This window comes from Drosophila elegans, unplaced genomic scaffold (genome assembly GCF_018152505.1).
Source record: "Drosophila elegans isolate 14027-0461.03 unplaced genomic scaffold, ASM1815250v1 contig_208, whole genome shotgun sequence".
NCBI classification, from domain to species: domain Eukaryota; kingdom Metazoa; phylum Arthropoda; class Insecta; order Diptera; family Drosophilidae; genus Drosophila; species Drosophila elegans.
In genome coordinates this window covers 2,134,928-2,148,534 of record NW_024545578.1, presented here as the reverse complement: position 1 = coordinate 2,148,534, position 13,607 = coordinate 2,134,928, and the positions used below count along the sequence as shown (strand labels likewise).

Here is a 13,607-nt window from a genome sequence, read left to right as displayed (position 1 = left end):
TCACATCGCTAATGCAATCTTTTCTCCCGGAATGAAGAACCCAAGTCGGTGGTCCAGTAATGTCCAGGTTACCTGACCGATCTCTGCTCACCCGCTGCGAGATATTCGTCTATTTTGGCGTCTATATAGCCTACATTGTGGTGGGCCTGTACAAGATCTATGGACTGCGGGATCACATAGTCGAGGAGGCAAAGTTCCAGTTCCCGGAGGGCTGGAGCTTCTATCCCTTCTCCCAGCGGCGGCGAGATGATAGCAACGATGAGCTGGAAAACTTCGGCGACTTTATAGCCGTCTTCTGGCCCTTCTATGTGCTCCATGCGGCTGTGCAGGGATTAATCCGCTGGAAATGTGCCCACCTTCAGTGCTTGGGCTTTGCCGGTGTGTGCGGATTGGCCTTGGTTGTGAACCTGGACTGGACATCGGTGGTGCTATTGGGCACCTTGATAGGTAGCTATTACCTCATTTCCCTGACCACATCTAAACGGATGGTCTGGCTCTTATCCGCCAGCTGGATACTGTGCATCAATGTGATCCAGAAGAATGCCTGGTGGACGGATCGTGTGGGCTACTCGGAGTATGTCCTGGTCATAGTCACCATGTCGTGGAGTGTGCTACGAGGCTGCAGCTTTTCGCTGTCCAAGATGGGCGCTAAAAAGGCAGAGGAGCATCTGGACAGATACAATCTCATCCAGTATCTGGGCTATGCCATGTACTTTCCCACCCTTACCTATGGGCCCATCATTAGCTATCAGAGATTTGCAGCCAGAAGGCAGGATGAGGCTCAAGACTGGCTGGCATTCGCTGGAGGCATCCTACGCAGTGTCATCTGGTGGCTACTGATGCAGTGCGCCCTGCACTACTTCTACATACACTACATGTCGCGGGATGTGCGCATGGTGGAGCTGATGGACTCGGTTTTCTGGCAGCATTCCGCCGGCTACTTCATGGGTCAGTTCTTTTTTCTCTACTACGTGGTCACCTATGGCCTGGGCATAGCCTTCGCCCTGCAGGATGGCATTGCGGCTCCCAGCAGACCACGTTGCATTGGCCGCATCCACTTCTACTCGGACATGTGGAAGTATTTCGATGAGGGCCTCTACGAGTTCCTCTTTCAGCATATCTACGCCGAAATGTGCGGCAAGAGATCCTCGCCAGCGGTCAAATTTGGAGCCACTGCGTTGACCTTTGCCTTTGTGTTCGTCTGGCATGGTTGCTACACCTATGTGCTTATCTGGAGCATCCTCAACTTCCTCTGCCTAGCTGCGGAGAAGCTGTTCAAGATGTGGACCTCCTCGCCGGAGTACCAGCTATGGACACATCGTCATCTGGGTGAAGTGGGTGCCCAGCGTTTGTACGCCGTGTTGGCCACCCAACTGTTCATCCCAGCCGCCTTCTCCAATGTCTACTTTATTGGTGGCCAGGAGATCGGGGACTTCCTGATGCGCGGCGCCTACCTCAGCGGAGTGGGCAACTACATGGCCTTGTGCTTCTGCAGCTACTGCTTTTTCCAATGCTCCGAGCTGCTCCTGACCAAGTCGGATGCTCGCTCCAAGACGAAAACTATTTGACCTCGCCTAAAGTCTGCCTAAATCTAAGTGAAAAGGGACTACTTTTGAACAATCTTGTATTGAAATTTGTATTATATCATGGCTTTATAATTGTTTTGTGATTTTTACAAAACAAATACTTACTTAATTTTCAATAAATACATTTCATATAACGTCTTATTTAGTTTTTAATTATCTAGTTCTAAGATCACTCAGACTTCTCTCCATTAGAAAACAAATATTTTCTACACTCTCAATAAATATATTTCATATAACTTCTGATAAAGTTGTTTATAAGAATATAAGAACTTGGTCATCCTGTCATGTTATTTGAATTCATGAATTTACTTTTGTTTAACAAAATTTTAGGTATTCCTTTTCGAACAGTTTCTTAAAAGTACATATCCTGCATTATAAAATTAAAGCTTAAATGTTGGGTTTTGCCCTTTCGTATATTAAGGAAACATAACAATTCTTAAACTCCAATTTTCTTAGCTTTCACCTTCTGCATTGTCCTGCCAGTCCAGCCACCTGGTTTGGGTGCAGGTCGACTGAAAGTTGTCCAGAAAGAGTTCATCCAGCATTTCGTCGCATGTCTGCGTGTGCTGTGTGTTGTACAGACCGTCAGGCCAATGGGTTTGTGTTTGGATGTGGGACAGTCCCAGTTCCTCGAACAGTTCATCACAGGTCTGAGTATACATGTGGGCGGAGGTTTGCAGGCCAAACATGTGTTCGTTTTCGGGATAGGTGGGAAAATCGCCAGCTCCTGGAGGTTGCTCTTCTGGAAAATCATCTGTCATCGTTCCCATATCGCCTCGAGTTTGGTTTTCAATATCTGGATATGTAGGGAAGTCGCCTGCGACTGTCATTGTTCCAATATTTCCTCGGGTTTCAATCGTTTGGTTGTCCATACCTGGATATGTGGGAAAGTCGCCTGCAACTTGCTCCTGTTCTTCTGGAAAATCATCAGTCATGGTTCCTATATCGCCCCTGGTGTCGGGTGTTTGTGTTTCTATATCCCGCAGAAGAGGCTCTAGGACATTATTTCTGATATCATTCAGGACCTCGTCCTCCTCCGTTTGGGTTTCCATGTCCAGCTTCTCGGATGGCAGCTGCTCCAGTGCATAGGGCACATCCATAATGGGCAGGAAACATAGAATATGCTCTTCTGGAGGGGGTAAATCCTCTTCCAGAGAAGCAGATTGAATGGCAACTTCTTGATTACAAGGCATATGCTCTATATTCTTCTCTGGAACTGATAGTTCCAAACTGGAGCATACATTAGACTCTTTTGTAGGAGGATTCAATTTCCTCCAGTTGGACAGCGAGGGTATGGCAACCTTATCGGAATCCTGCTGCTCCACCAGGTGATTCTTGCGCCGCATGTGCGTTCTCAAGCCAGCCTTACTGCTGTAGGTGAGTTCGCAAATGGGACACTTGTGCTCCGAGCACTGATGCTTCTCCAGGTGGTGCTGCAGCAGGAACTTCTCGCCGCACTCCTGGCACTTGTAATTCTTGTCCAGGTGGCTCTTCTGGTAGTGTTGGCGCAATAAACGCAGACTGGTGAAGCTGCGTGCTCCTTTGGTAACGACATGGTAGATGCACCTTTCCACGGGACAATGAAAGGCAATGTTTGCTGCACTTTTTGCGGATGGTGGCACTTCGTGGTGGCGTTGGCGCAGGTGCAACTGATAGTGACTGAGGTTGCCAAACACCAATTTAGGACATTTTCCACATCTGTGCTCTCTAACTGGTAGTAATTCGCGAATTTCTGGAGTATGTTTTTCTCTTTCCATTACTGATGTTTTCGAATGGTAACTCCCATCGATAACCTCACAACTTGTATTTATTTCACCTATCGATAGCCGCACAAAATGGTATTTCTCTACGACCCACCGAACGGTCACACTTTGCCAAAAGAAATTTATTATTATAACGTATACGTCGCTCTCGCTTAAGAATTTCGAGGTAGCGATCGCTTTCGAAAGAATATTTGTGCAGGTGTGACAAGCTAATAATATCATCCAAATATGGGCTCCAAATATAATTAGATAAAACTCAAAAATTAGATAAATATTAGCCCCATGTGTGTGTGCAATTAAAACCTATACCAATGTGTAACTAAGTGTGCGTGCGAATAAAAATATACATTAAAAATTAGCGCAAATTAAATCGGGTTTATTTTTGTGGTTATATTGTATGCTGCATGGTACTATCAATCAGTCTGTTATTAAAGTGAACTTAAAAACAGATTTTGTTGAGCAATTTCAAATGGAGACACAATCCACCCACACACAAACACCTGTAAACCCATCAACTTTTGCTCTTGTTTCATGCCACGCCCCCCGCGTCCTTGCCGCCCACAAATGTGGTTATTTTTGGCGCGACTACGTCATCGTTTTTGAAAAACATCTGGCGGTGCAAAAGATAATGTGCGGAATAGGCACCATCATCATCCAAAACAATATCATCATTATCGTTGTGGGTTTTCAGTTCCATTTCAAAAAAGCGGTCCTAAAAGGGCATCTCCAAGTCGCTCGATCCCAAAATCCAGTTCTATTCACAAACACCCTCTATAATTCGAAGTAATTGTGCGCAATTTCCCCTCCGAATTGTCTTCAACTATTCTTTTTTCTGGCATACCTACGTAATACCCTGTAATTGGGCCTATAAAATGCCGATAGCAAAAGTTCGGTTCATTCAATTTACATATGACGGACGGACGGAGTACACGAAATTAACACAAAGGCTAAAATTAAATACTTGTACATATTAAGGCGTTTTTTAAATCTCTTCTGATCGCTTCGAGTGGCAGACCTTGTACGCACAGACATACACAGCTGAATATTCTAATTTATTATACCCTTTGAAGAAGTAACATCAAATTGGCTAGAAGATTGCCCTGGTAAAAATTTAAACGTATTCTCTTAAGGCATAATATAATTAAAATTTCTTGAATTAGATAATATACAATATAATAGTTTTCAAAATGTTTTGATTTAGAGTAAACAACAAAAAGAATGTGAAATAATGATTTTTACTCATTTAAATTTGTTTGTTCTCTTTGAAAAAATGCATAAAAAATGTTTTTTTAATTAAGATTACAATTTTAAATATTTTATGATTTACAGTCATGAACAAAAATGGATTAAAATATTTACTTAGATAAAAATGAATGGTAGAGATTTTCCCCAAACTAATCTCCTAACTTTTATTAACCAACATTCTAGCCTGTATTCCTCATAAAACTTAGATAAGATAGTCTCGCGACACAACAAGTTAAGCCTTAAACTGCCGACATATTTCAACAATTTTAAGTAGCTTAGGAAATTAGTTAGAGTCAATAGTAAAGTCTGTGATTTAAACACTTGGCTTGGTCCAAAATCGCAAGGTTATCGCATTTCCAAAGTGAAGATTCATCTAAGCTGATGTATAATAAATGCGACGGAGTCGCAAAAGTCTGACGTAATCACTGCGGTTGCACATACGATAGAATTGTGGCTGCTGGAAAGTCTCAATTTATTTTTCAATTTGTGCCGCCAGTCGTATTCAACTGGTTTTATTTTAATTAGGCTGAAAATTAGACTTATAATTTAAAGAATTTAGGAAAAACTGATAAACCACTAGTTGTTAATTGGATTAACGCTTTTGCTTTGATCGAGTATAAACCAAATCAAAGTTGATTCATGAGGTACTAGTATGTGATGTGAGAGATCAATGCATATCGCCCACATATGTCATCGTATCGGTAGTAATTTCCGCCAAGTGCAGCTGGTTGTTTACCGATTGTTGGCGTTCTGTTCTGGCCAAGTCGAAGACATCTGGTTCCCCGCCTTAGCCATATTATACTTCCGCCTGCAACTATGTGGTTTTACACTCGTATATCTATGTATGCAATCCCTGAACGAATGGTGAAAGTTGGCGCAGTTTTGGATGAGGGGCAGGTCATTGTACACCAGCTCTAAAAGTTGAGTGACTGTCCTCTGATCATATAGTACAGACATGCTAAAAACAATTGCCACAGCTTTTGGCAATTGTCGTCATATGGCTTGAATTTCCATATCTTATCTGAGCTTCCACCGAAAGGCAGTCAAAAACTCCGATTGTTGCTCCCAATTGAATGTTTACAATCCCATCGTGGAATTTCAATTGGTAATTGTCATGTGACCGCCAACAGCAGATTATTCAGCTTTTCCGATTATGTGCTACACGAAAAAAATAATATTTAACATGTCAACTTGACGTCTGAGTTTTAAACATTAAAGGCTATTCAATTTTAGCAGGAAACGTAAAGATTATAATTTTTAGGAGTCAAACTCACAATTAATCTTTATTGGTGATTTTTGTTTTATGTATTTTTTTTTAAAAGTCTTTTTTTATATGAATTGGTCCTTGAGAATCTGAATTAGTCGTAATTTTAGATTTTTTATTATTATTTTAATTTGGTTATTAAACTGCAAAACAACATAGTCTTTAAAAGATGTGTCTATATTAAGAATAACCTTTGGTCTCCACAAAGAACACTTGTTAATGATTGGAATCGGAATTTTTGTTATGAGAGTAATCTATAAAGAATTTTTTAGAGTACATAATAAACAATTGCCATAGACTTAATGTATTACAAAATTATGAAAAGGTAAACTAAATAATATTTTAATATCTTCATATTGGGTCAAAAACTATCAAATTTTGATTTTGCATAGGGTATATCTATTTGGAGCATTTTTTGAGATCTCTCTGAAGAGTTTGCTCTCTATAAGTCTCAAATGCGTGCCAAAAGAACAAAAATGACTCATGGATGCGATGCTGACCATTAGGCTCTGTGCTATTTTCAGCGTCCATTTTTTTAATCAACTCAATTCTGGTTGTTTACCTTTCTCAATGTGTACTTTGGGGGTTAGTCTAACTGAATTCTGTGTTACTTTTGAGTTCAGTGGGTTTTAATTTAAACATTTTACACATCATAAATCGAATGACCCCATGAATTCCTTTATAAATCCAAATATTTATTTTTTTAACGTTTTTAGTTTTTATGTCTACATTGTTATTATATAGACAAACATTTTAATTTTGAAGTTAAAATTTAAACAAAAATTCGGGAAAGGGTGAAACTTAGATTTTATTTTAATTTTTAGTTGTATTTAACTCCAATAATAGGCATTGGCAGATAAACAAAAATCGTTGCCAATTTTCCAATGATTGCACAAAAAGCATGGGGAATGGTTCCACTCTGAGAATTACCACTTTAATTGGAATGGTTCTGATTATTAAATTCAACCCACAGAACCAGCTAAGAAAAATTCTTTTGAATCACAAATGTATATTATTGGTTAATTGGTTGCTTCAGAAACAACTTTAAACACGAAATGTTTGTTACTTATAAATTTTAAACGATACAACAGATTTTATTACCGCTTTTTGGGCTTGCAGTACAATAATAGACATAATCGTATATCGGCCAATTTTAAAATAATCGATTTCAATGACTTTTGCAATATTTAATAATATTTTAAGTAATTAAATTAAATGAAAATTTATATATATATTTTTTTTATATATATAAATAAACCATCGATTTTATTCAATTTTTTTTGTTTGCAGCTGCTTAACCGTCAAGTGCATTTAAAAGCCTAAAATAATGAGTAAACCGGGCAGTGCTCCTCCGCAGTTCACCTATGTTCCGCCCCCATCGGCCCCGCCCTCCTACCAGGAGGCAGTGGGCGGGGTGAAGCCCGTGGGTCCATATACGCCCGTTGTGGCCCCCGCAACCACCGCGAATACCACTATTGTGACCACGGTGGTGCCCATCAGCCGCACATCAACACACATGATCTGTCCATCGTGCCACGCCGAAATCGAGACGACCACGCGCACCGAGCCCGGAATGATTGCCTACTTGTCCGGATTTTTGATTGCCCTATTCGGGTGAGTTTCTAGTTCTAGGGCAGTTGATATGGATCAGATATGAATTATAACCATGCATGAGTTAACAAGTATTTTTTTAAAATATAGATAGGATAAGATAACTTACAAGTAAAATAGCAAGAGAGCTTCGTCAGTTTTTATATTGTGAACCCATAGAAATATATATAGTATATATGATATATATATTTTTATAAAAATATGTATTAAAATTGACAACATTTTCTAAATACTCACAATGTTTTCATGCAATAAACTTTTATTCGACGAGTTTTACCTATAATAAAGAATAAAAATAAATTTTGTTTTGAGACTTTTATTTTATTTCTTAAGAAAAAAAGTCACACTTTTAAAATGAAACTTATTACTGATATTTATTATAAAACTATTAAAATCAGTCATTTTTTTGTTCTGACTTATTAATGTAATCTAATTCTTGGTATAATTCTCGATCAAATGTTTTAGTTACTATTCGATTTTGTAGTTTTATTTAACTGTGTTGGGCTACCTTACTTTCGAAAAAGAAAATATCTATAAAACCAGCAATTATCTTATCCATATCGAGCTGTTTTGTGTATGTTCCTTTCCATAATAAACAATTGTTTTATAAATATTTTCCATCAATAGATGCTGGCTGGGATGTTGCCTAATACCTTGCTGCATTGACGACTGCATGGATGTCCACCATTCGTGCCCCAATTGCCGGGCGTATTTGGGTCGCTTCCGTCGATAGGATCGCCTCGTATATGTGTAGAATCCAATGCGGTTCCGTGGTGTAGTTTTACTTTAAGCAAGCGTTTTTGCCTTTATTTATTTAATTGTAGTAATGTCATTTGGATTCCACAGCGAAGGCAGATGGAACCAGCCATGGCTTCCCTTAATCTAATATCTAATATCCTGCTAAATTGCTCCGTCGTTTCTATATTTTGGTTCGCCCATACTCTTTAACTGTTACGTGTACGTTTCTGCCACGCTAATGATAGTAATACGTGTACATTAATCGATCCAGCGCTTCGCCGACAGGACAACTACTACGAGAATTAAATAATAAATCCGCTTTTCTATGTACAATTAAATATGCGAGCACTTTTATGTCGCTTGTTTTGTCCATGTTTCGAAAAACAAGCCTTTAAATATTTGCACAAATTGTAAATCGATTCAAAATCGCACATACACAAAAGACAAAATACAAGATATTTTTGTAACAATTTGTAAAAGTCTCAAGCGAGAGTGCATATTGTATACTTGAAAGCTAATATCTGTAATTAATAATCACCAAATCTTTAATACTGACTTCTTGTTTTTAAATAAAACGGGAAAATCTCACTTAATTTGAAAGGGGAATTGCTAAATAATGGGAAATTATATAATATAATTTTAAATTATAGTTCATTCATACTTTTGAAATTTTAGATATAATAATAGCAGTGTTGGGGTGTACCTTATAACTTAGCTAGATAAACAAATATGAGGAGTAGTGGGTCCATTCAGTGTTCCTGCTGCCCAGAAAGGCTGTGATGCCCTGGCCAAAGACCGAAATCATCAACAAAGTAGATGCACGGTCTCTTTTTGGCCTTTAATTCTAATAAAGAAGAGCGTAAAACAATTGTATAAATAAGTATTTTAGAAAAAACGTTATTTCAATCTTTATGAAATTTTTACGATCAAAAAACAAAATCTAACGTATTTAAGTCAAGTACAATTCAAAAAGTTGTTTTTTATTTTAAATTTTCGATATATTGTTCCTATACAACCAGATAGTATATTGTAACGGTCGACTGTCTGGTCACACTGTTTTCACGTTCTTGCGTTTGTTTGGCTTTTTTCTGCGATCTTTGTGGTCACTACCAGAATTAACACTTATAAAAGGTATATTCAAAGGTTATTTGATATTTGAGGGTTGTACGAGAGCATCATAAACAGCTGGCTAAGTCCACTTTACCAGCACATCCCTTCCTGGACACAAGAATCCGAAACAAACCAAAGATCTAGGTCGCACGTGTTTGGATGTTTATGGTGAACAAATTAAAGGTTCCGGGCTTAACGATTACAGCCACCCGTTTACGTCACTACTTTCGAAATATGGACTCCAAGGAGCTGCAGCCACCCAGTTGCGTGCGCAGGATGCAGTTGCTCCAAAGGGAGCAGTTCCGCAAGAGCATTCAAGTGCCCCGTTTGCTTATGCCCGAGACCCATGTGCAACGTGTAATGCCGCTGGTGAAGAAGTTCCTGCTCAAAATGGAGCACCTGCATCCAGTGCGAGCTGTGGACACTTCCCGGGAGATCCTGCTGCATCCAACTCCTGTGAAGGATTGGGAATCCCTGCCCACAGAGGCGCTGCAGAAGCAAGAAATCACCGCAGAGAACTTCTCCTTCTCGGAACTGGAATTGGGCTATGAAAACTGGAGTGCCAATGAGATCCTCAAGAGCGTCCTGCCTTTGGAGGAGGAGGGTCTCACTTCGTACTCCCGCATCGGGCACATTGCCCACCTGAACCTGCGGGATCACCTGCTGCCCTACAAACAACTCATTGGCCAGGTGCTCCACGACAAGTTGCCCAACTGCCGGACAGTGGTCAACAAGGCCTCCACCATAGACAACACCTATCGCAACTTCCAGCTGGAGCTGATTTGCGGTGATCCGGATTACCAGGTGGAGACCAAGGAGAACGGAGTGCCCTTCGAGTTTGACTTCTCCAAGGTCTACTGGAATCCCCGCCTCTCCACGGAGCACGAAAGGATTGTGAAGCTGCTGCAAACGGGGGACGTTCTCTATGATGTCTTCGCGGGAGTGGGTCCCTTCAGTGTTCCTGCTGCCCGGAAGCGTTGTGATGTCCTGGCCAATGACCTGAATCCCGTCAGCTTCCACTGGCTGCAGCATAATGCCAAGAGAAATAAGTGCTTGCCTCAGATCAAAATGTTCAACAAGGATGGCAGGCAGTTTATCTTGGAGGAACTAAGAGAGGATTTGCTCAAGCGTCTGCTCAACACAGACACCACCTCCTATGCCATACACATAACAATGAATCTGCCAGCCATGGCTGTGGAGTTCCTGGACGCCTTTCGTGGTCTCTACAAAGCAGAGGATCTCTCAAAGTTACCTAGCAGTGTAACCTATCCCACGGTTCATGTCTACTCCTTTGCCAAGGGCGATAACACCAAGGAACTAGTAAGGCAACTGGTGGAAAGCAATCTGGGTGCCAGTCTAGATGAGAACCTGCTTCAGGGCATCAGCTTTGTGAGGAATGTGGCCCCCAATAAGGACATGTACAGGGTGTCCTTTAGACTTTCTCAGCAGCTTTTGACCACACCAAAAGAGGTTGAACTCTCAAGAAAGCGTTGTGCAGAGGAGGAGGAGGAAGAGCTGGTGGCCGCCACAAAAGTGAAATGTGTTTGATACAATTTGGAAATAATAAAGCTACAACTCCCAAACAACTAAATAGAGTCTCTTTTTTGCCTACTTTCAGATGGGTCGCAACAAGGCGAACAACAAAAAGGTGGCTCCCGGAGCTGGCAAGCCAAAGACGCCTCTGAACAAGTCGAAGAAGGCCAAGAATGTGTTCAAAGTGGCCGATGGCAACAAGGGCAAGGGCAAGAAGCCCAAGGAAGTGCAGGGCAAGCTCAAGCAGGTTAGTAGGATGAGGCTTCTTCTGCGAGAAATTCCCTAATTCAATCCAATTTACAGATCAAGGAATCTGTCAAGGCCAAGCAGGAGAAGGTGGACGCCAGCCTGAAGACGCTGCACAAGGATCTGGTGGTCAAGAAGCCGAAGGCTCCGGTGGCACCCATCAAGAACAACAAAAAGAAGGGGGCCAATGCCCAGAAAGTGTCCGACACGCTGGGCAAACTCAAGTTCTAGAGCAAACACCACTGGATGCCACAGTGTGTCCGGTTTACGTTTTACGTATATAGTAGATGTTAGTTAGTCCCCATTGATTGTTAAAGACTTTGGTCACGATCCGAAATATATAATAGCCAAATCGACAGTGATGGAAAGTATTCATCTAGGTAGGGATTGATGAGTTTAAAAACCCATTTAAAACCATTTCCCTTTCTATTAAATACTTAATAAATGTCATTCCCAAAGAGTAAGCTTTATAAACTATTTTTTTAAAATCCTTTGAATGTATCTTTATGAAGGAAAATTAGTAGAAAATTTTCTAAGCAAGCAAAATGATATATTTTAAACACTTAATATATGGCATACCCAAAGAACAGCCTTTATAAATTGCATTTTGATGCTTAATTTTATTTAAAGAACATTAGCATTATTTGGGTGTTATACATATGTCTATGTCTATATTATAACCTAGTATGAAATATATTCATCTAGTTGGTAAATTGTTATGGTATGCTAATAATACCCCTTTAAAACCTTTTTTTATATTTCGGCTTTTAAAACTTGATTAGTGTCATTCGCAAGTGTAGGTTTTATAATTTTTTTTTGATCGCAAAATTTATTCAAATGTTCTTTGGGTACTTATACACGTTTACCCCTTTCATTGCCTAGTAGGTATATATATTTGAAACTCTACCTAAGCATGGATAACTTTACCATCACTGCATATTGGCAACCTAGACAACCCCCACGGGATTAGTGTTAACTGGAGGCAACACTGCACCCGGAATTGATGTGGGAGCAACTGGTGTACCAGGTGCAGTAGTGGAGGTTCCATTTGCAGCATTCCAGCCGAAGAGATTCCGGATGAGGCCGTCCAACTGGACCGTATCGATGCCCGCCCTCTGAAGATCAGCAAAAACCTGGGCAGTTTCCACTGAAGTCAACCAGCGATCGTAGACGACCCCCAATCCCTGTAATCTCGTCCAGAACTGGGCAAAGATTCCCTGCTGCAGGACCTTGGCATCGACATGGGCCCGAATGGCATACAGTGGAAAGTAGAGCTGCACTTCGTTGAGGAATCCCTGCCAGCCAAAGACGGTGCCAGACCAGTAGGGGAATTGATTCAGCAGATTGACTTTTAGCTTCTGCTCCTCCAATTCAAAGGAGTCACCGGAGGCCACGAGCTGCTGGTCCACCCACTGCAGGAAGAGCGTCAATTCCGGTTGGGAGAGCAAACGCCAACGGGCCGTGAATCCGGCATTGCTGTTGATGATCCGCACAAAGGACTGGAACTGGCCATCGTTGATCAAGTAGCGCACTAGTAACTGATTCAGAGGTTTGAACTGGACCAACCGCTGGATTTCATCCAGATCTTGGGACAAAGTGGGCGGTGGAGCCAATGTGGCCGGCGGAAGTTGAGGCTGTGGAGCTAGGAGACCACCAGTTGGCGCCACCAGCTGGGGAGACCCTTGTGCCAGGGACACGCTGGCCAAAGTGACCAGAAAGAGCCAGCCCAGAACGATGGCCATGACTAGATGGTAAGTGAGAGATGGACTACCAAATGAAATGGAGGCATGCGGTTTTATATCCATTGTATTTATTATACCCTTACAGAGGGTAAAATCATTTCCGGGAAATGTTTGAAATGCACTTTAATAAGAGAGTCAAAATAGCCTTGTCCGTTTGTCTATTTGTTTGTTTTTCTGTTTGCCCGTTTCATGTTTGCTTACTATTTCAGAACTACAGTTTTATTTTTATAAAAATCGGACAACGATATAGCTGCTATTTGAATGATCATAAAATTAATTGGAAAATCGGTATAGCCTCATTGCTTTTAAATATATACCCATAAAATTCTAAATATAGTAGTTTTATAGTATATTATATTTTTGTTGTAAGTGCCAGGGTATATAAGCTTCGGCTTGCCGAAGTAAACTTCCTTTCATGTTATTGTTGTTATCTACTGATAGCAAAACTCCCGGAATTTTGCGCAGCATCTCTGTTGACAAATTGTCGTCATCTGATAAGCGTGATTCGATCTGTTTATGGGTTTACCCACTTCTTTTTAATCCCCCACGGAAGTCTGTGTTTTGCACATAAACAGACCGTTGGCAAACATGGCCAAAGAAAGTACTCATAGTATACGAATTTATAACATGCTAAGCTTTATTTTCAAAGTGAATCACCAACAATCCGGATGGACCACAAAGAACCACAAACGAACACTTCATAACATTGGGATTTACATAGCTCCACATACATACACAAAGCAAAACAAAAGGGATTTCATTATTCGCG

At 40.8% G+C, this 13,607-nt stretch overlaps 6 protein-coding genes across 8 annotated transcripts; 4 read left to right on the top strand and 2 right to left on the bottom strand.

The window, feature by feature from the left end:
- The first annotated feature begins 24 nt into the window (after positions 1-24).
- LOC108146519 (protein-cysteine N-palmitoyltransferase Rasp) lies at positions 25-1,663 on the top strand. Of its 2 annotated transcripts, XM_017272555.2 has the most exons (2): positions 243-447; positions 509-1,663. In XM_017272555.2, exons 1-2 carry the CDS (start codon positions 347-349, stop codon positions 1,566-1,568), a joined length of 1,161 nt encoding a protein of 386 aa, XP_017128044.1. In that variant the 5' UTR covers positions 243-346; the 3' UTR covers positions 1,569-1,663. The 2 variants fall into 2 exon arrangements, with proteins under 2 accessions (XP_017128043.1, XP_017128044.1); XM_017272554.2 differs by having other exon boundaries at positions 25-1,663.
- Positions 1,664-1,744: 81 nt separating this feature from the next.
- On the bottom strand, positions 1,745-3,350 carry LOC108145726. The gene is made up of 2 exons (XM_041708263.1): positions 2,461-3,350; positions 1,745-2,382 (listed from the first exon to the last, which is right to left on the bottom strand). The coding sequence occupies exons 1-2, from the start codon at positions 3,341-3,343 to the stop codon at positions 2,039-2,041; spliced, it is 1,227 nt and encodes a 408-aa protein (XP_041564197.1). The 5' UTR covers positions 3,344-3,350; the 3' UTR covers positions 1,745-2,038.
- A 93-nt stretch (positions 3,351-3,443) lies between these two features.
- On the top strand, positions 3,444-8,762 carry LOC108146489 (LITAF domain-containing protein). 2 transcript variants are annotated; one of them, XM_017272520.1, is made up of 3 exons: positions 3,444-3,515; positions 7,149-7,472; positions 8,097-8,762. In XM_017272520.1, exons 2-3 carry the CDS (start codon positions 7,186-7,188, stop codon positions 8,200-8,202), a joined length of 393 nt encoding a protein of 130 aa, XP_017128009.1. In that variant the 5' UTR covers positions 3,444-3,515; positions 7,149-7,185; the 3' UTR covers positions 8,203-8,762. The 2 variants fall into 2 exon arrangements, with proteins under 2 accessions (XP_017128009.1, XP_017128008.1); XM_017272519.1 differs by having other exon boundaries at positions 3,450-3,548.
- A 463-nt stretch (positions 8,763-9,225) lies between these two features.
- LOC108146107 lies at positions 9,226-12,057 on the top strand. The gene is made up of 3 exons (XM_017271938.2): positions 9,226-9,338; positions 10,936-11,097; positions 11,154-12,057. The coding sequence occupies exons 2-3, from the start codon at positions 10,936-10,938 to the stop codon at positions 11,325-11,327; spliced, it is 336 nt and encodes a 111-aa protein (XP_017127427.1). The 5' UTR covers positions 9,226-9,338; the 3' UTR covers positions 11,328-12,057.
- On the top strand, positions 9,345-11,008 carry LOC108146105 (tRNA (guanine(37)-N1)-methyltransferase). The gene has a single exon (XM_017271936.2). The coding sequence runs from the start codon at positions 9,477-9,479 to the stop codon at positions 10,863-10,865; it is 1,389 nt and encodes a 462-aa protein (XP_017127425.1). The 5' UTR covers positions 9,345-9,476; the 3' UTR covers positions 10,866-11,008.
- LOC108146106 lies at positions 11,906-12,847 on the bottom strand. The gene has a single exon (XM_017271937.2). It carries the CDS (start codon positions 12,836-12,838, stop codon positions 12,044-12,046), a length of 795 nt encoding a protein of 264 aa, XP_017127426.2. The 5' UTR covers positions 12,839-12,847; the 3' UTR covers positions 11,906-12,043.
- Between the last annotated feature and the right edge of the window lie 760 nt (positions 12,848-13,607).